General features: G+C 43.2%; 1 protein-coding gene across 6 annotated transcripts; it reads right to left on the bottom strand.

Moving 5' to 3' along the window:
* Positions 1–1343: 1343 nt before the first annotated feature.
* Positions 1344–16072, bottom strand: LOC132208831 (zinc finger protein 229-like). Of its 6 annotated transcripts, none has more exons than XM_059644154.1 (3): positions 15991–16072; positions 14908–15047; positions 1344–10269 (listed from the first exon to the last, which is right to left on the bottom strand). In XM_059644154.1, exon 3 carries the CDS (start codon positions 9921–9923, stop codon positions 8961–8963), a length of 963 nt encoding a protein of 320 aa, XP_059500137.1. In that variant the 5' UTR covers positions 9924–10269; positions 14908–15047; positions 15991–16072; the 3' UTR covers positions 1344–8960. The 6 variants fall into 6 exon arrangements, with proteins under 6 accessions (XP_059500137.1, XP_059500138.1, XP_059500139.1 ...); XM_059644155.1 differs by having other exon boundaries at positions 16009–16027; XM_059644156.1 differs by lacking the exon at positions 15991–16072 and adding an exon at positions 15811–15925.
* Between the last annotated feature and the right edge of the window lie 5811 nt (positions 16073–21883).

Genomic DNA, 21883 nt, shown 5'->3' with positions numbered 1-21883 from the left:
GATGGTTCAATTACACTCAGAAAGGAAAGGAAGGGCAAACATTCACGGCTGCTTGTATGACAATTAGAATTTAAGAACAAAAAACAAGCACCTATGATAGGTGTCAAAGAGAAAAGTCCAAATTGACAGTCACGAGGAATACAGAAGGTTCAGAAGTTGGGGCAAGCAGATGAAAAAGCACACAAGGAAGGGAGAGAATTAGGAGAGAAAATGTTGGCAGCCAGTTGAGAGGGGCTCATAACACATTGGTTTGTCTCCTACATAGTTATAGCCAGAGGAACATGCAGGTTCTGGGTTCAGACAGGGGAAAACTTTAGGAGCCCCTTGGAATCATTGGAAGCAGCAGAGGCAGTGGATCAATTGTCACCATGAGTCAGACAATGAAGCTCTTTGAGCTCCTCACTGTTGTTGTTGTAGGTGAGGATGGAGAATACATGGGGGAGGGGGAAGAGATGTTCAATGAGAACAAACTTTTATTAGACATATCATTAAAAATAAACATACTGCAGGTCACACAGAAAGCTGTTTGATTTGACTCTAATGCTAAATATAACGACTGAGAACTGGAGTTATTCAAACCAATGGAAACAGATTCCATTGAAACGGTTCAGTACTGACTGTGATTGAAAGCAAAATACAAACATCCAACAGCTACCGACAAACTCACTTCCGTGTCAGCAAATGAGATAAATGAGTGAATCCCTTCCCACCCTCAGAGCAGACGAATGGCCTCTCTCCAGTGTGAACTCACTGGTGTAAATGGAGTTTAGTTGATCATCTGAACACATGGCTACAAAAAACACACAAATGGTCTCTCAGCAGTGTGAACATATTGATGATTCATCAGAACATTTAAAGCACTTCCCACAGTTTGGACATTTAAAAAGGTCTCTCATCAGTGTGAACAGCTTGTGTGCCAGGACTGTAGTTAATCAAGTGAATCCCTCCCCACAATCAAGGCTTGCATTGTGTCAGTCCTGGTAGTTAATTAAAACTGGTGTCCACACACACACAATACGTGTATGGTTTCACACTGTGAATAATGCTTTCTCCTTCCATGTTCAAAATCTGATAATGTTCTGTTTACAATAAACTGAGGGGCCCATAAAACGCTGGGATTATGCCTGGTGTCAGTTTCCCTTTGAATACTCTGTGAAATAAATTTAAAACAGAACAATGCAACGAAGAGAGAGTCCACACAAACACCAGGCTGCCTATGAAATCAGCTGGTAATAAATCTGGTAGTTTGATTAGATTGGATTCCCTACAGTGTGGAAACAGTCCCTTCAGCCCAACAAGTCCACACTGCCCCTTGAAGCATCCCACCCAGACCCATCCCCCTATATCCCACACAGCCCTGAACACCATGGGCAATTTAGCATGGCTAATCCACTAATCCACCTAGGCTGCACATCTTTGTGGGAGGAAACCAGAGCACCTGGAGGAAACCCACACAGACACAGGGAGAACGTGAAAACTCCGCATATACAGTTGCCCGAGGCGAGAATCGAACCCGGGTCCCTGGTGCTGTGAGGCTGCAAAGCTAACCACTGAGCCACCGTGCCACCCCATAGGATTAATGATGTACTGTAAAAAAGAAGTGACCACAAAAGCCAGTGATTCATTAATGTCGATCAGGGAACAGAACCTACCACCTGGTCTGGGCTTACACAAGACTCTGGCCTCCTAGTGAGTGGTCAGACAAAGAAAGAATGTGGAGAAAGAGGTGAAACACAGGTATTGAATAAATCCACATCTCAATCAGGACTTTGACATCATGTCACAAACCCTTAAACTTCACTATTGTGAATGTCCAGTATGGAAGATCTATGTGGAACACCATCACCATGAGGACCCCCTCCAAGTCACACATCATCCTGACTTGTCTGAATCCAGTGCAGGATGAACAGCAATTTCCTCCAATTAAACACTGAGACAGCTTCTACACTGACTGCAACCTTCTGTCTAGTAACTGTGTGAAGCTGAACCAGACTGTTCACAACTCTGATGAAATACTTCACACTAAGATGAGCTTTCAACCACATCATCACCAAACCAACTGTTTCCATCTCAGTAACATCACCTGACTCCATCCACGTCTCAGCTCATCTGCTGCTGAAACCCTATCCATTCTTTGTTACCTCTAGATTTAACTGCCCTGACACTGACCGGTCCCCCATACTCAAGTGTCCCATAATGTTGGAGTGATTAAAATCTCTGCTCTCTCAGTTGTAGTGTTATTGGCCCAAAGTGTATCACAGGTGCTGAAAAATAAGTCAGCAGATCTGTTAAAAGACTATCCAATTTAGCATCGTGATAGTACCATGCAGCGTGAGAAGTTTTTCTCAAAGTGAGAATGGGACCTACTTTCCACAGGACTATGCAGTGGTTACTCTCACCGAATGCTGTTCTGGATAAATACTGAGGATGAGGTAATGTAGGTTTTCCCCTCCCTCTCTCTGTTCTTCCTCATCCCTGCTGTACCTATTTTGTTTCTATGTCTCCTGTACACTCAAACATGTCTGTGTAGCTGCTTGAAAAATAACTTTAATAGAACTTCAAGTCTATCTTTATTTTTTCTTCACGCAGCAAATTATGTGTATTGTCTCCTCTTTTCTTACACACAGCAAAATCCTGCGGAGAAGAAAATGCCACTTGCTCATGGGACATTCGCAGCAGTGAGATTCAAACCCACATCAATGAAAAGACTGGAGTCTTAATTCAGCACCTTAGACTGTTCAGCCACAGTAACTGACAAGTCATGGTCATCCTTATTGTCTTCGATGATAATGTCGCGACACCAAATTTTAGTCATGGAGCAGGAGAGGCCTCGAGACTGCATTACCATTTCTCAAATCTCTAATGGGTTCGCAACCTCAACACCAATTTTGCCTCAAATCCCTGCAAAGTCTCCAATTTCTCTCAGGTCACCTATCAAGCTTTTCTCTTCAAGAAAAGAACTTTTTGCTGTTTAACAGAAAGTGCTATAGAAACAAAGTAGGTCTGGCAATGTCTAAGACAAATGAAATCATGTTAGTTTCAAGATCTTAGAACTATTTCTCTCTCTCTCTCTCTCTCTCTCTCTCTCTGCAGGAATGGCTTCACTACATCCCACACAGTTGTTACAATTTTTAACAATTATGTAGCAATTAAAGCTAAAATTCTATTTTCTTTCTTTATCATTTGCAGCACCAGCAAAGGACTTTAGACCCATTTTTGTCCTTTTCCATACCCATCCTGAATCAAAAAGAGCTATAATAACTAACTGAGAGACCTGCTGCATTTATCCAGCACTTTTTTTTGGACAATTTGTGTTTCTAAATTAATTCCCTCAATGTGTCAAATGCCTTAAATACTTGCTGACAATGTCTAGGTGTCTGTCGTTTGAACATTGCACTGTGAAGACTTCAAATCATCCATTTTATAAGAAGCAAGCACACAGTAACTGAACTCTACACTTAAAAATGCAAAAACATATTTCCTTCCTAATCTTTAAGCCTGTTTATTTCTTTGTACCGCTTAGCAGTAAGTCATGCAACTGCACCAGAAACCTCTGATCCTTAGAATTTTTTTAACCAGTGTCTGAACATGTAGTCCATAACATGAGAATTGGCCAAAGTTGTTGACACACAGAACAAAGAAAATGTTGTGAGAGACTCAGCAAATAAAGGAACATTTCTTATACTGTAGCTGAAAAGAATTGGTTTATTGAAACAGATTTATTCACCATTTGACCGAGTGACTGGCGTCATACAGGCTGCTTAAAGAGTAGGGAAACAACATCACGAAATTAATTTTGAATGTTAAATCATGGAGCAAGTACTGAAAATGGATTGCAATGTCAATGAGAAGAATACATTGGAACCTTAGGATTTTCTAAAGCAATTACCTTTTACTTCCTTGGACTGCAGTGGCATCAGTGAAAAACCCATTCGTCACCTTATGAAGCAGGATTTGAACACTGACTGTGGGAGGCCAAGTTAGCTCAGTTGTCAGAACATACGCTGCTTAAGTGCAGGGTTATGAGTACAAGTCCAACACTGGGCACCACCTGTTTAATTATTTAGTATTTCCTCTCTGCAAATTCCCTTCCTCCAGCTATTCGTGACAGGCTAACCCTTTCATCCCATGAATCAGCTTAGTGAATCTTTTTTGCACTGCATTCAACGCCAGCATATCCTTCTTAAATACAAGCACCAAAACTGTAAATAATATACCAGTATGGCTTCACCAACATCCAATACAGTTGTTACAAGATGTCCCGATCCTCAAACACCAATAATTCGCAATTAAGGCCAAAATTCCATTTACTTTCTTCATCACTTCAGCATCAGTTTAGGACTTAAGGCCCATCCTTTTCCTTTTCTTACAATCCTGAATCGAAAAGTTATAATAACTGCCTGCAAAATGCAATCCCACTGAAACTTCAACCACTTGCTCAACTTTGTAACCTAAAGTCAAGTCCAGGACCTTCCCCTTCCTTGTTGGGACTTCTCCTTAGTGGCTGAAGAAGTGCTGTCCTGGATGTATTTTAAAAATTCTGATAAATCTTTCCCACTGTGATGACTCCATTAATGCTGAGGAAATTGAAAGCTCCTGCTACCACAATCCTGCTACTTTTACACTTTCTCAAAATTTGCCTCCTTATTTATTTGTGGAGTTTTCAAAGATGCCAGCCCTCCTTATTGCTGTAATTGATTCCCTAAACAAAATAACAATATCCCCTCCTCCTTTACCACCTCCACTGCCTTGCATGAAGGCCCTGTAACCTGGAATACTGAGCTGCTAACCATGTCCAATTGACAGCAATGTCTTTATGGCCCCATTAATTTATATCCTCAAATCATCTGCCTTATTCATCTGAACACCATTCACCCTTAACAAACTCCCTTGTACCTTAAACTGGCCTGTGACAAGGCCTTCCAGACTCTCGTTTCTTCTCTTTTTGGCCCTTATTATTATTTTGAACATTCTCCCTGGATTTCAGCCCACTGCTCAGGGATTTACAAGGCCCTCAACAGTACTGGAAACGCACCCCCACCCCCCACAAGGATGCAGGTCCCATTCTGGTTTAGGTGTAACTGCTGTGTGTATGTGTGTAATTCTAGTCTTCTTGCTAAAGGAAGGGTGTTGTAAAACTTGAAAGGTTCGGAAAAGAATTGTAATGGTTATTACTGTAATAATGTACCATTAGTACACTAAGTTTCAAGCATTATGGGATGACCCTGTTCCCATTTGCTCACCTGAAATGTACTGACTGTCATTGAGTGAAAAATAAAAACCACCGGTTCCTTACACTTGGGAGGTGAGGATGGAGGAGTTAGGGGAGATGGAGAGCCTTTCAAAATAAACTAGTCTGCTTTTGAGATGAAGACGCAATGCACAGGAGTTTTAATAAAAGGTTGACTTGTATTGTTTTTTTCTCCCAACTAGGTAACCAGACACGTGGTGTTTTCAAACATCATGAGAAACATGCCCAGATAACATGACGTGGACACAGATAATAGGAGCAACATAAAAAATTCCTACAGATTCTTGGGAACTCATTGGTGGTTATCCACAGTGGCTCAGCGGTTAGCACTGCTGGCTCACAATGCCAGGGACCCAGACTTGATTCCACCCTTGGGCAAATGAGTGTGTGGAGTTGGCATGTTCTCCCTGTGGCTACGTGGGTTTCCTCTGGGTGCTCTGGTTTCCTCCCATGTGTTGGTTAGGTGGATTGGCCAAGCTAAATTGCCCAGAGTGTTCAGGGATGTGTAGATTAGGTGGGCTACGGGGAGATGTGTCTGGGTGGCATGCTCTGAGGTTTTCTGTGGAATTCTTGGGCCAAAGGGCCTGTTTCCCTACTGTAGGAATACTCTGAATTCTATGAAAACCAGTCCTAATGATCTAGGAAATCCCTTTTCACACAGTGTGCAGGTGGATTGTCTTTACCCAGTGTGAAGGTGTTGATATACAGCAATAAAACATCATCATTTTCAAAACCTACCCTACAGTTACATAATTGTTATTAAAATTAACGCAAAAGGACTAATAAATTAAACACCATTTATCTCAATGCCAGAGGCCTAACAGCTAAGGCAGATGAACTCAGGGCAAGGTTGGAAACATGGAACTGGGTTATCATTGCAATTACAGAGACAAGGCTCAAGGATGGACAGTGATGCCAGCTTAATGTTCTAAGATTATAGATCCGATAGAAAGGATAGAAAGTCAAAGCGGGAGGGGAAGCAAAGCAAGAATGTGCTTTGTGAAAAGTGGCATTTTTGAACAAGGATAACATTATGGCTTCACTTAGGAGGGATATATCTGAGAACACATCCAGGGAAGTTATTTGGGTGGAACTGAGAAATAAGAAAGAGATGATCACCTTATTGGGATTATACTATAGGCCTCCCAATAGTCAGCAGGAATCTGACAAACAATTTTGAAAGAAGATCTCGGTTATCTGTAAGAATAACAGGGTGGTTATGGAAGGGATTTTAACTTTCCAAACACAGACTGGGAATTCCATGGTGTAAAATGCTTGAATGGAGAGGAATTTGCTGAGAGCGAGTGTCCAGGAAAACGTTCTGATTCAGTATGTGATGTACCGACTAGAGAAAGTGCAAATCTTGACCGGCTCTTGACAAATAAAGCAGGACAGGTGACTAGGGTATCAGCGGGGGAGGACTTTGGGGCCAGTGACCATAATTCTATTAGTTTTAAAATAGTGATGGAAAAGAGTAGACCGGATCTGAAAGTTAAAGCTCTATATTGGAGGAAGGCCAATTTTAAAGGGATTACACAAGAGCTTTCAAAAGTTGATTGGGGCAGATATTGCAGGTAAAACGGAAAGATTCAGAACTGGGAAGCCTTCAAAAAAAAAACATGAGTGTTCAGGGACAGTATATTCCTGTTCGGGTGAAGGACAAGGCTGGTAGGTGTAGGGAATTCTGGATGACTAGAGAAATCAAGGTTTTGGTCAAGAAAAAGGAAGGACATGCCAGGTATAGACAGCAGAGATTGAGTGAATCCTTATAAGAGTATAATGACAATGGTATACTTAAGAGGGAAATTAGGAGGGCAAAAAGGGGACATGAGGTAGCTTCGGCAAATAGTATGAAGGAAAATCCAGAAGGATTCTACAAATAGATTAAGAACAAAAGGATAACTAGGGAGAGAATAGGGCCCCTTAAAAAGCAGCAATGCCGCCTATGTGTGGAATTGCAAGAAATGGGGAATATAATAAAACAAGTATTATGCATCAGTATTTACTACAGAAAAGGATATGGAAGATATAGACTGTGGGGAAATAAATAGCAACAACTTGAAAATTAGCCATATTTCAGAGGTAGTGATGCTGAACGGCTTAAAACGCATAAAAGTGGATAAATTCCTGGGACCTGATCAGGTGTATCCGAGAACTCGGAGGGAAACTAGGCAAGAGATTGTTGGGCCCCTTGCTGAGATATTTGTATCATCGATAGCCACAGATGAGGGATCAGAAGTTGGCTAATGTGGTGCCACTATTTCAGAAAGGTGCTAAGGAAAAGCCAGGAAACTATAGGCCAGTGAGCCTGATATTAGTGGTGGGCAAGCCATTGGAGGGAATCCTGAGGGATAGTACTTGAAATATTTGGAAAGGGAAGGACTGATTAGGGATAGGCAACATGGCTGTGTGTGTAGGAAATCATGTTTCACTAACTTGATTTTTTTTGAAGAAGGAACAAAGAGGATTGATTAGGGCAAAGCAGTGGATGTGTTCTATATGGATGTCAGTAAGGCAGTTGACAAGGTTCCTCATGGTAGACTGATTAGCAAGGTCAGATCACATGGAATACAGAGAGAACCAGTCATTTGGATACAGATCTGGCTTGAAGGTAGGAGACAGAGTGCTGGTGGAGGGTTGCTTTGTAGACTGGAGGCGTGTGACCAGTGGTGTGCCGCAAGGATCAGAGCTGGGTCCACTCATTTCTGTCATTTATAAAGATGATTTGGATGTGAATGCGGGAGTTATAGTTACTAAGTACCAATCCTTGCAGCATACTGCAGGCCAAAGGCCTTTCCAAATGGCCAGCTCTCCCTGGATTCCATGTGATCTCACCTTGTTAATCAGTCTACCATGCGGAATTTTACTTACTGAAATCCATATCGAAAACATCCACCAGTCTGCCATCAATTTTCTTTGTAACTTCTTCAAAAAAAAACTCAATCAAGACATAATTTCCTATGGGCAAAGCCATGTTGACTATCCCCATTCAGTCCACGCTTTCCAAATACATGTAAATCCTATCCCTCAGACTTCCCTCCAACAACTTACCCATAACTGACATCAGGCTCACCAAAAGTTTATTGTTCCCTGGCTTTATGTTACCACCTTTCTTAAACAATGGCACTGGAATAGCCAACCTCCAGCCTAACAGCTCACCTATGACTGTCAATGGTGCAAATATCTGAGCAAGGGGCCCAATCGCAAGCCTAACTTCCCGCAAAGTTGGAGAATACACCTGAAGAGGTCCTGGGGATTTATCCACCTTTATGCTCTGTAAGGCATCCAGCACCACCTCCTCTATAATATGGAACTTTTCAAGATACACATTCATTTCTAAGTTCTCTAGCTTTCATATTCTTTTCCACAGTAAATACCGATGTAAAATACTTGTTTTGCATGTCATCCATCTTGTGCATTCCCATACATAGGCGGTCTTACTGTGCTTTTAAGGGGCATAATAGTGTCAAAATTGGCCTTAGTCCCATTTAAAACTTTAACTTTTAGACCAAGTCTATCCTTCTCCATAACTATTTTAAAACTAATACAACGATGATCATAGGCCCCAAAATATTTCTCCCACTGACCCCTCAGTCACCTGCCCTACCTTATTTCCCAAGAGAAGATCAAGTTTTGAGCAGGGACTAATGACACCAGTACAAACAGCCCAAAGATCCAAGTTCAATCCTTGATTTAAAAGCAAAATCCTTCAAATGTGGTTGTGGTGAACTTGCTGGTGTGTTAACAGTTTGGATGATTGAGTGAATCCCTTTCCACACATAGAACAAGTGAATGGTCTGGCCCCAGAGTGAACTCGCTGGTGTCTCAGCAGGTTGGTTGAGTGAGCAAATCCCTTCCCACATTCGGAACATGTGAACGGTTTCTCTCCAGTGTGAATTCGCTGATGTGTCAGCAGGTGAACTGTCTGAGTGAATGCTTTTCCACACTCCGAACAGGTGAATGGTCTCTCTCCAGTATGAAGTCGCTGATGTGTCAGCAGGTTGGATGAGTGAGTAAATCCCTTCCCACACTCAGAACAGGTGAAAGGTTTCTCTCCAGTGTGAACTCGCTGATGTACCAATAGTTTGGAATTGCGAGTGAATCCTTTCCCACATTCAGAACAGATGAATGGTCTTTTCCCAGTGTGAACTTGCTGGTGTTCCAGCAGAGAGGATGACTGAGTGAATCCTTTCCCACACACAGAACAGGTGAATGATTTCTCTCTGGTGTGAACTTGCTGGTGTCTCAGCAGGTTGGTTGACGAAACGAATCCTTTCCCACAAATAAAGCAGGTGAACAGTCTGTCCCCATTGTGAATTCGCTGATGTGTCAACAGGCTGGATGACAAAGCAAATTCTTTCCCACATACAGAGCAAGTGAATGGCCTCTCTCCTGTGTGAATTTGCTGGTGTTTCAGCAGGTGAGATGTCTGCGCAAATCCTTTCCCACACACAGAGCAGGCAAACGGTCTCTCCCCACTGTGAACTTGTTGGTGTTTCAGCAGGTTGTTTGACTGAGTGAATCCCAGCCCACAATCAGAGCAAATGAACGGTTTCTCCCCAGTGTGACTGCGTTGGTGCATTTCCAGCTGGGATGGGTAAATAAATCCTTTCCCACAATCCCTACATTTCCACAGTCTCTCCCCAGTGTGACTGCGCTGGTGTTTGGACATTTCAGATGAATCTTCACAGACTCTTCGACACACAGACAATACGCATTTCTCCCTGGTGAACAGTGCTTCTTCCTTCAATGTTCAAAATCCTGAGATAATTAGGTTATGACAAACAGATTGAGTGTCAGATCTGGATGTGGTTTTGTTTGATTTCTCTGAATGCAATCAAAATTTCAAACAGAAAAGTAGAGAGAGAGAAACCAGAAGAATACACACAAAGATTGTGAAACTCTGAAATTAATCTGGTCAATTGTGGATCCAACACCGAGGGGCACTGCTGGATTATCAGTAAAACTGAACCGGTTCATTTAATGTCCTTCAGGGAAGGAAAACAGTCAGCGTTTGCCTACAAAAAAAAAAGAGATAGAGTTTGGACAGACATGAAGGGCAGGCATTTTATACATCAGAAAATGAATCCAATTCCTGTTTTCTCCCCATACCCTCTGATGCTTCTGAAGGGCTGAGAATACACAGCAAAATACCTGAAATCTGAAATAAAAACAGAAAAAGATGGAGATACACAGCAGATCTGACAGCATCTGAAATGGTGACAGATGCAGGAACCATTGCAATCTTGAAGAAGTGTTGAGATGATCATCCATTGCACCATAATATAGGTTACACACCGAGTGCCAGAAAACGGGCCTAGCTTCAATAGGTGCTTGATGGCCAGCACCGATACAATGGGGACAGTGTGTTCAACAATTTTACCCGAGTGTCTGACCCCATTTAGTTCCATGTTTCTCTCCTGTTCTCTTTTAGGAAACAGGCAGCAGCAAGTAGTGAAGAATGCAAATGATATTTTGCCCTTCATTGTGAGAGGATTCGAGTACAGGAAGAGGGATATCTTTCTATAAGGGCCTTGGTGAGACCACACCTGGAGTCGTGTGCACCTTTGTTCTCCTTTCCAAAGGAAGGATGGCCTGGCTACTGAATGATCGTAAAGAAGGTTCACCAGACCAATTCCTGGGATCTCAGGACTGATGCATGATGAGAGAGTTTTGATCTTGATTAATCCTTCTTTCTTTTAATCTTTCAGCCACCGACAACATCATGAACTAATTTCACGTCCCATTTGCTGATCTGAGTCTCTTACTACTGAAGCTATACTTTGGTTCCCATTCCCCTGTCATACGAGTTTAAATCCTCACCAGTGGAACTAGCAAAAGCATCAACAAGAATATCTGTCCCAGCTCTGCCCAGGACAATTGTTCAAGCTTGTGCATGTCCCACCTTCCCCAGAAACAAACAGTCTCAAAGCCTCAGGAATCTAAACGCTTTAAGTTATATCTCCAGCCATGCACTCATCTCATCTGTCCTCTTATTCTCGCTTTCACAAGCACGTGCATTGTAGCAGCTCACACTGTTACTGGATTAGATCACGAAAGGTCCTGTGGGGGTCATAAAAGAGTCCTGTTGAGAAGGAACATTTGGGAATTTACTTGGGTTTCTGTAAACAGGCAGTTCAAAACACATAAGCATTTTAATAAGAGGCAGTTTTTAAAGGCCTGGTCCAGCCACAATCACAAGTTTGTTACTTAATTAAAAAGTAGAAGCAAAAGTCTGATCCTACAGCATTCTGAACTGTTTAGGTAATTGTAACCAGAAATGCAAACAACCAATTAACATGAAATGGTTAGCTGAATTCCTTGAGCGAATGTTTGTCAGCAATAAAAGCAGCTCACTGCATCATTATGGAAGGCAAAGCAATAAATGGTGTAAACACAACCTGTAAAAGACCAACAACATAGGAAGGGGCAAAGAAAGGTTATAAAGAGAGAAGTCAGGGCTGCAGAGAGATAAAACAATTGAAATGTAGATATGGATAATTTGAATAAATTCTTACATGCAAAGATCAACGGAAGAGTGACAAAGATAGATTGCAAAATCCGAAGTGAAGACATGATTAGTGCCTTAGTTATTTGTGAAATCTAAACAAGTTTTGTTTAATGGCTTGGTAAAGCTCTAAAGTGACTGAATTTCATCCTCAGTGGAATTTGAATAGATGCTTTTTATTAAAACAAGAAAGTAATAATGGAAAGCGCTTCGAGTGGAAAATGAAACTTCAATTTAAAAATCATTTGCAGCATGCAAATCGTTGGGGTTGTAAACTGCAACAGCAAGTCAGAAACACTGTTTGTTTGGTCTCTTAAGCTGAAGTGAGAGAGGGATTTTTCCACAATTTTCAACTGTATTACAAAATTGTAGTTACTTTATATCAGAGTTGAGTTTAAAAGACTTTATCACAATTCCTAACAATCCACACTACAGTTAGTAGAGAATTTGGAAAAGTTCTCAGTGATAAGCTACTATTTTGTTTTTTGGCAAAAAACATGGTGCAGCTGGCAAATGTCTGAGGAGGAATATAACTGTCAAAAGCATTGTCAGGTCCCAAAGACAGATGAAGTCATTTTCTAGCTAACCTCAGGAGATTATGGGAGGGTTTAAGGCTGAACATAGTATTGTCCATGATTGTTTGCTTACTGGATTGGATATATTGATTTGGGGTGTGTGGCTAACAATGACAACAATATTGCATGTAAACAACATCTAGCAAAAGGAATAAAAATATTACAATCAGCCAGGGAAAGTTTGAGTATCATTGCCCACTCTTCCAATCTGAGCTGTATTTAAGAGGGGAATTAGGCCTCACGTGAAAGCCAGGTTTGGAGTGGACTCTGGCCTCTCCCACACATGCGGTAACAGAGCTCTGAATAAAGGTCGCTTGTACAACTGAACACAACACAAAACTCCTCGCTACCACAATGTGGCAATGGGTGTAAGCTTGACAATACTACATTTGAGATCTTGTATTTTAATGTATCTCTTATCTTCCTATCTTCAGCTTTCAGGTCCTCCTATGTCACTGGTACAATCGGATGTTCACCCTCCCACTCCAGAATGTCCTGAAGCTGTTCCATGTCATCGCTGATCCTGGCACCAGGGAGGCAACATACCATCCCGGATTCATGTCTCTCTGTGCCCCGTACTATTGAATCCCCTGTCTCTACAGTCATATTCATCATTTTCCTCCCCTTCTCCGCAGCAGAGTCACTCCAAGTGCCATGAACTTGACTGATGCTGCTTCCCGATTGGCCACCCCACCACCACCAGCCCTCCCCCGACCAAACAGTACCCAAAACAGTATATTTGTTTGAGGACGATGACCACGAGGGACTCGAGCACTTCATTTCTGAGCCTTTTACTTGTCTGATGGCCACCCATTCCCTTGCTGTCTGTGTAATCTTCACCTGCTTGTGACCAATCTGTTGAGAATGCTACCACAACCTTCTCAGTATCATGAATGCTCCATACTGACTGCACCCACAGCTCCAGCTCTGAAAAACAGCTAACCAGTAGCTGCAGACGGATACACTTCCTGCACAAATAGCCAATAGGGACACTGGTAATATCCCGGAGTTTAACGCGGAAAAGTGTGAGGTGATTCACTTTGGAAGGAGTGACAGGAATACAGAGTACTGGGCTAATGGTAAGATTCTTGGTAGTGTGGATGAGCAAAGAGATCTCAGGATCCGTGTGCATAGATCCCTGAAAGTTTCCACCCAGGTTGATAGGGTTGTTAAGAAGGTGGATGGTGTGTGAGGTTTTATTGGTAGAGGGATTGAGTTTCAGAGCCATGAAGTCATGTTGCAGCTGTACACAACGCTGGTGCGGCCACACTTGGAGCTCTGGTTGCCACATTATAAGAAGGACGTGGAAGCATTGGAAAGGGTGCACAGGAGATTTACCTGGATGTTCCCTGGTATTGAGGGAAGGTCTTTTGAGGAAAAGTTGAGGGACTTGAGGCTGTTTTCGTTAGAAGAAGGTTAAGAGGTGACCTAATAGAGACATACAAGCTGATATGAGGAGTAGATAGGGCGGACACTGAGATCCTTCTTCCTCGGATGGAGGTGGCCAGCACGAGGGGCCATAGCTTTAAATTGAGGGGTGATAGTTGTAGGACAGATGTCAGAGGTAGGTTCTTTACTCAGAGTAGTAAGGGCGTGAAATGCCCTGCCTGCAACAGTAGTAGACTCGCCAAGTTTAAGGGCATTTAAGTGGTCATTGGATAAACATATGGATGATCATGGAATAGTGTGGGTTAAATGGGCTTCAGTTTGATTTCCCAGGTCGACACAACATCAAGGGTCTATGTTCTATTGTGCTAGACAAGGACAACACAGACCTGAGGGCTTCTGTTGTGACTTCTCTCCAGATTAAGCCAGTTTCTGCCTTAAAGAGAATTTAATGAAGCTAGGTCCTTCCCCTTCATTTCAAACATTACTATTATAAAATCAAAAGTCGCTAACTTTATATAAGCTAATATATACTTTAAAAACTGTAAGAAAATTCTTTCCAGTATCAATTATCAATTGACTGTTTCCGTTAGGACAGTGAGACTTTCTGAACTGCCCAAACTGAGACTGAGCATCACACTCAATCTTTCAGTTTCACTTTCTTTCTGTTTCACCCAACTCCAAAGTACTCTCATTTAGCCAAGCAGCACTCACAGTGCAGCCTTTTCATTTTCATTTTCATTGTCTGCTCACACCCACTCTGATCTCAGCCTCCCATACTGTTTCAATTCAGCTCAATGGGAGCTCAGGGAACAGCATCTTCACGTTAAATGCAGTAATTTATAACCCTCAGGACTCCACACAGACTTCAGCAGTTTCAGGATCAAAAGAGTTGTCAGGATCTGGAAGATTCCACTTGAAGGGGTGCTGGAATTTGTGCCCATAAGGAATTTTAAAAGGAAGTTTGCAGATATTCAAGAATGAAGAATATATAGATTAAAATCATGAAGTGGGCGATTGGGACTAAATATGACAGTTCTTTCAAGGAGACGAGGTGTTGTTTGGACAAATCTGCCCCTCTCAGGCCAATATCTCCTTTCTCAGCTGCAGGGTATAGAACTCAACACTTATCCCAGGGGTGATCAAACCAAAAATTTGAATATTCTGCTTTCAAGTTACAACCTTACCAGGAATATTCTCCCATGGATAGAATGGTTAAACCTCTTCCCTTTCGCATTTAAGTGTCAATGATACTCAGATCCTGATCACTCTGCTTAATGGAGAACTTGCATGGATCCTGGTCTGCAAATTATTCTCAATTAATACCCTGTAAAACAAATCCATAAGAGACAAATAACTGTCAGCCCTGGATAGAAATCCAAAAAACACCACAAGATTGTTTGGAAAAGGCAAACATTTCTCTTGGTTTCCGTTCGTTATGTATAAATCCTCCTGTTCAAATCACCCTGCTCCCCGACACAGAAAGATGCAGAGGGAAAATACACCCATTATTAGAGACGGAGGAAGTCAGATATTAATAAATTTGACCAGGGAGCACAAGGGGACTCAGAGCACGTTCAGTGATTTGATCCCAATCATATGAATACTGGGCAAACGGATATGCTTTAATAGATCATAATATTTAAAGCAGGACTTCCGAAAGTGAGAGTGCAACAGGTAACATGAAGTTCTGAGCAAGGGTTAGCGGATCCGAAACGTTATTTTTTTAATTCACGGATGCTGCCAAACCTACTGAGCTTTTCCACCAACTCTGTTTTTGAACATGCAGTTCTGAACGCGTTTTCGGCATTTCTCCTCCACTAAGTATCTAACGTGTAACTGCAGCAATTTATACTGCCTGAAGCCAGTACTCCGCCAGCGTCAAAAGTCCTTCCCAGGAAATACACGCCACGTCTCAGTCTGGGGAAGAAGTCCAGAAAAAAAAACACATTTCGCTTCTATATACCCCCCCCCCCGCCCCCCCAAAGAAAGGCTGCGCTGGCGTTCCACTGCAGGTTGCCACCTATAAATATGGCGATCCGGCATGAGTCCCAAAGATCATTGCCCCTAATAAAGATGGTGGCAATCACCTCTGCCTATCGCAGCCTCAGGTCCGCAGCAATTCTTCCATTTGCTGCAAAACACGGGGCCGGCATGTTAAAATGTACGTTTTCTGACATGCATCGACCGCAATTAAAACCTCTCAGTCAATACCGAAACTATTTCCCTCCCGGTTTTTGCTCCTTTCCTTTTTGTCCCGTGTACTGTACCTTCCGAAAGCAGCTGACCTTCAGTCGCAGAGATTTTGCGCCCCCGAACAAGGGCGATCACGTGATTTTCACACAGACAAACATCTCACTCGCTCTGATTGGTTGGAGGGTAGGCCGCTTCTATTGGGTCCTCCAAGCCCCGTCCCGTGCTCGGATTGAACCAAAGCTGACATCGCTCACAGGGAGACAGCAATAGCTGCAGGTGCTGGAGTCAAGGATGACACAGTGTGAAGCTGGAGGGACACAGCGAGCCAGGCACCATCAGGGGAGCAGGAGAGTTGATGGTTCAGGACCCTTCTTCAGAAATGGGGGAGGGGACGGGAACTGAAACATAAACAGAGTGGGGGCTGGGGAAGGTAGGTGGGAAGGTGATAGGTGAGTGCAGGTAGTCAGTGGTGAAGATTTTTCCTGCTGTTCATCAGCTCTGTGAGTGATGGTGAGTGTTCATCCCGAGATGAGGGAAAAAATGGGCCACTCCTGATTCTCCTAATGTAAGGCAAAACAACAGCTTGTATTTCATGGAAACTTTTACTCTGTCATTTTCCTCGATGTTTTGGCTGTTTCGGAGACATGGATAGAGCAGGGTCAGGAATGGATGTTGCAAGTTCCAGGGTTTAGATCTTTCATTAAGGACAGGGAAGGTGGTAAAAGAGGGGGAGGTGTGGCTTTGTTAGCCAAGGACAGTACAACGGTGGCTGAAAGAACTCTTGATGAGGACTTGTCTACTGAGGTGTTATGGGCTGAGGTCAGAAACAGGAGAGGAGAGGTCACACTGCTGGGAGTTTTTTATAGGCCCCTGGAAAGTTCCAGGGATGTGGAGGAGAGGATTGGCAAAACTATTCTGAGCAGGAGTGAAAATAACAGGGAGATTAGCTATGGCAGACATTAACTTCCCTAACATTGACTGGAAATGCGATAACTCTAGTATGTTGGATGCATCAGTTTTTGTCCAATGTGTGCAGGAGGGTTTCCTGACTCAGTATGTTGAAGGGCCGACAAGAGGGGAGGCCACACTGGATCTGGTACTTGGTAATGAACCAGGCCAGGTGTTTGATTTAGTGGTAGGTGAGCACTTTGGAGAGAGTGACCATAATTCGGTTATGTTTACTTTAGCAATGGAAAGGGTTAGGAATATGCTCCAGGGCAAGAGTTATAGATGGGGGAAGGGCAATTATAATGCGATTAGGCAAGACTTAGGAGGCAGAGAATGGGTTAGCAAAATGCAAGGGATGGAGACAATCGAAATGTGGAGCAGGTTTAAGGAACAGATATTGCTGTCCTTGATAGGTATGTACCTGTCAGGCAGGGAGGAAGCGATTGAGGTAAGGGAGCTGTGGTTTATGAAAAAAATTGTATCTCTTGTTAGGCAGAAGAGGGAGGCTTATGTGACGATGAGACAAGATGGTTCAGATGAGGCGATGGAGAGTTACAGATTAGCTAGGAAGGATTTAAAGAGAGAGAGAGAGTTAAGAAGAGCAAGGAAGGGACAAGAGCAGACATTGGCAGGTAGAATAAAGGAGAACCCTAAAGCGTTCTATAGGTGTGTGACGAATAAGATGATGTCTCGGGTAGATATAGGGCCAGTCAAAGACAGAAGTGGGAAGTTGTGGAGATTGGAGAGGTACTAAATGATTATTTCTCATCTGTTTTCACTGAGGAACAGGAGAATATTGTAGAGGAGATGACTGAGTTATGGGCTACTAGAATTGAAAGGATTAAGGTTAGTAAGGAGGAGGTGTGATCAATTCTAGAAGGTATGAATTAGATAAATCCCCTGGGCCAGATGGGATTTTTCCGAGGATTGTCTGGGAAGCTAGGGAGGTGGTAGCGGAGCATTTGGCCTTGATCTTTGAGTCCTCATTGTCTACAGGTTCAGTACCAGAGGTCTGGAGGATTGCAAATGTTGTGCCCTTGTTCAAGAAGGGCAGTGGGGCTGACCCAGGTAATTATAGGCCTGTGAGCCTTACATCAGTTGCAGGAAACATTTTGGGAAGGATTATAAGAGATAGGATTTATAGTCATCTAGCAAGCAACAATTTGATTGGAGATAGTCAGCATGGATTCGTCAAGGGCAGGTTGTGTCTCACAAACCTCATTGAGTTTTTTGAGAAGGTGACCAAGCATGTGGATGAGGGAAGGGCAGTTGACATGGTGTACATGGACTTCAGTAAAGCCTTTGATAAGGTTCCACATGGTAGGCTATTGAAGAGAATACAGAGACACAGGATTGAGGGAGAAATAGCAGTTTGGATTAGAAACTGGCTTTCTGTAAGAAGACAACGAGTGGTGGTTGATGGAAAATATTCAGCCTGGAGTCCAGTTACTAGTGGTGTGCCTCAAGGATTTGTTTTGGGACCACTGCTGTTTGTCATTTTTATAAATGACTTGGACGCAGGCATAGGTGGATGGGTTAGTAAATTTGCAGATGACACTAAAGTCGGTGGAGTGGTGGACAGTGTGGAAGAATGTTGCAGGTTGCAGGGAGACTTGGATAAACTGCAGAATTGGGCTGGAAGTTGGAAAATGGAGTTTAATATGGATTAAATGTGAGGTGATTCACTTTGGGAAGAATAATAGGAAGGCAGAAATGGAAAGATTGTTGGTAGTGTGGATGTGCAGAGGGATCTTGGTGCCCATGTACATCGATCCCTGAAAGTTGCCACCCAGGTTGATACTGCTGTTAAGAAGGCTTACGGTGTGTTAGGTTTTATTGGGAGAGGGACTGGGTTCTGGAGCCATGATGTCATGCTGCAACTGTAGAAAATGCTAGTGTGGCCTCATTTGGAATATTGTGTGCAGTTCTGGTTGCCCCATTACAGGAAGGATGTGGAATCATTGGAAAAGGTGCAGAGGAGATTTACCAGGATGTTGCCTGGTCTGGAGAATAGGCCCTATGAAGAAAAGCTGAGGGACTTGGGTCTGTTCTCAATGGAGAGAAGGAAGCTAAGAGGGGATTTAATAGAGACATACAAGATGTTCAGAGGATTAAATAGGGTGGACAGTGAGAGCCTTTTTCCGAGGATGATGACGTCAGCTTGTACAAGGGGACATAGCTACAAATTGACGGGTGGTAGATTTAAGACAGATGTCAGAGGCAGGTTCTTTACTCAGAGAGTGGTAAGGGTATGGAACGCCCTGCCTGCCAGTGTCGTTAACTCAGCCACATTAGGGGCATTTAAACAGTCCTTGGATAAGCATATGGATAATGATGGGATAGTGTAGGGCGAGGGGCTTAGATAGGTTCAGAGGTCGGCGCAACGTCAAGGGCCGAAAGGTCTGTTCTGTGCTGTATTGTTCTACGTTCTATGTTCTAGGTGCTTCACAGATGAGCAAAACATCGATTAAAGATATCGATTTTTATGATGTATCATAAAGAATGAGAGAGAGAGGTTTAGGGAGGAAATTCCATAGTTTGGGTTGTCAGCAGCTCCATTCCTGGAGGGTTGTAAGTCGGGTGGGTCAGAAAAACGTCTGGGAAGGGGAATTGCAGGAGTGAAAAAAACACATATGGCCTTAAGGATGGCAAAGATTTCAGAGACTGTCATTAGAGAGTACGGTTGTCTCATGGAGCTTAAGGCATGGCACTGCACTCAATCCATTGCAAGTCATGACCGCAGAGGTACAGAAGATTTCTGCTGCCTTAATCAGGCTGACCAATATTTGTATCAATGCGCTTGTAAAATGTCAGTAATCTCCTCTACCTCAGAGTCAAGGTGTTGATGGGATGCTGCTACAGAAGAGGAGACAGGAAGCAAGGAATGTCACACAAAGATCTCTCCTCTTCTCACTATTTTCACTGCAAAACCAAGGGAGCACCTAACATATCACCTCTATCTCCCGTCACAACACTTTGCCCCACAATAACTGTGTCTGCCCCTGCACAAGTAGAAGTGGGAGTCTTTTCCAGGACCATGTGGTACCCTGAAACTCTGAGCGAAGACCAAAAGCATCTGAGCGGTGAGAGCAAAGATTTGAGAAGACTGTCTGCACCTTTGCTGAAACTTATAGGGTCACTAGGTCAAAGCAATAGGCAGCATGCGGAATACAAACTGGAATTGATTAAGTGTGCGTCTGTACAAATTTGGACAGGCCGGGGGTGTGGGACACTTGACAAAATTTTCAGTTTCCTTTTTGAATAGTCCCCTGAAATGCCTTTTTGGAACCACTTCTAACCCTTATCCATGCTCCGATCTGGAGGGCCAGGTCACTCTTGCTCTGGTTTCATCCTGCAATTTTATGAAGTCAGCAACAAGATGAGTTTCAGCATTGAATTTGAAGATTATTAAAAGCTAACATTGATTGCCATTAGAATGTTTTGATTTTGATTTATGTTGTCTTGTGTACCGAAGTACAGTGAAGTGTTTTTGAGAGCGGCACAGGCAGATCATAGCAAACAATGATTTACAGATCAAAGTGTGCTTAGACAGAGCAAGGCATGCAAGGTTATGCCTGCACAGGAGGTGTGCAAAGCAAGATCAACACTATTTGGAGTGACAGAGTCCATTCATCAGTCTAATAATGGCAGAGAAGAAGCTGTTCTTCAACCCCTTGATAGAACATAGAACATTACAGCACAGTACAGGCCCTTCGGCCCTCGATGTTGTGCCGACCTGTCATACTGATCTCAAGCCCATCTAACCTACACTATTTCATTTATGTCCATATGCTTATCCAATGACGACTTAAATGTACCTAAAGTTGGCGAATCTACTACCGTTGCAGGCAAAGCGTTCCATTCCCTTACTACTCTCTGAGTAAAGAAACTACCTCTGACAGCTGTCCTTATCTTTCACCCCTCAATTTAAAGCTATGCCCCCTCATGCTCGCCGTCACCATCCTCGGAAAAAGGCTCTCCCTATCCACCCGATCGAACCCTCTGATTATTTTATATGTTTCAAGTAAGTCACCTCTCAACCTTCTTCTCTCTAATGAAAACAGCCTCAAGTCCCTCAGCCTTTCCTCATGAGACCTTCCCTCTATACCAGGCAACATCCTAGTAAATCTCCTCCGCACCCTTTCCAAAGCTTCCACATCCTTCTTGTAATGCGGTGACCAGAACAGTACACAATACTCCAAGTGCGGCCGCACCAGAGTTTTGTACAGCTTCACCATAACCGCTTGGTTCCGGAACTCGATCCCTCTATTAATAAAAGCTAAAAACACTGTACGCCTTCTTAACAGCCCTGTCAACCTGGGTGGCAACTTTCAAGGATCTGTGTACATGGACACCGAGATCTCTCTGTCCATCTACACTACCAAGAGTCTTACCATTAGCCCAGTACTTTGCCTTCCGGTTACTCCAAAGTGCATCACCTCACACTTGTCTGCATTAAACTCCATTTGCCACCTCTCAGCCCAGCTCTGCAGCTTATCTGTGTCTCTCTGCAACCTACAGCATCCTTCGTCACTATCCACAACTCGACCAACCTTCGTGTCGTCTGCAAATTTACTAACCCATCCATCTACGCCCTCATCCAAGTCATTTCCAAAAATGACAAACAACAGTGGACCCAACACCGACCCTTGCGGTACACCATGGGTGTGTTCTATCTTCTGCCTCATGGAAGATGTTGGATGAGAGCATTACCGAGATGGGACGAGTCATTGATGATGTTGGCAGCCTTTCTGTGGCAACGAGACGTGTAAATGAAGTCCATGGAAAGGAGGCTGTTGCCGTTGTGGCCTTCTCTACATTGGGGAAACCAAGCAGAGGCTTGAAGACTGCTTTTCAGAACACCTACGCTTGGTTCGCACAAAACAACTGCACCTTCCAGTTGTGAACCATTTTAACTCCCCCTCCCATTCCTCAGACGACATATCCATCCTGGGCCTCCTGCAGTACCACAACGATGCCACTCGAAGGTTGCAGGAACAACATCTCATATTCTGCCTG

Source organism: Stegostoma tigrinum, unplaced genomic scaffold (assembly GCF_030684315.1).
Source record: "Stegostoma tigrinum isolate sSteTig4 unplaced genomic scaffold, sSteTig4.hap1 scaffold_54, whole genome shotgun sequence".
Taxonomy (NCBI): Eukaryota; Metazoa; Chordata; class Chondrichthyes; order Orectolobiformes; family Stegostomatidae; genus Stegostoma; species Stegostoma tigrinum.
Note: the sequence above shows the minus strand (reverse complement) of the source record. Positions and strands in the feature narration are given on the sequence as shown.

Bases quoted from the DNA above. Each gene is read 5' to 3' on its own strand.
- LOC132208831 (XM_059644154.1), bottom strand. From the start codon at position 9,923: ATGTCCAAACACCAGCGCAGTCACACTGGGGAGAGACTGTGGAAATGT.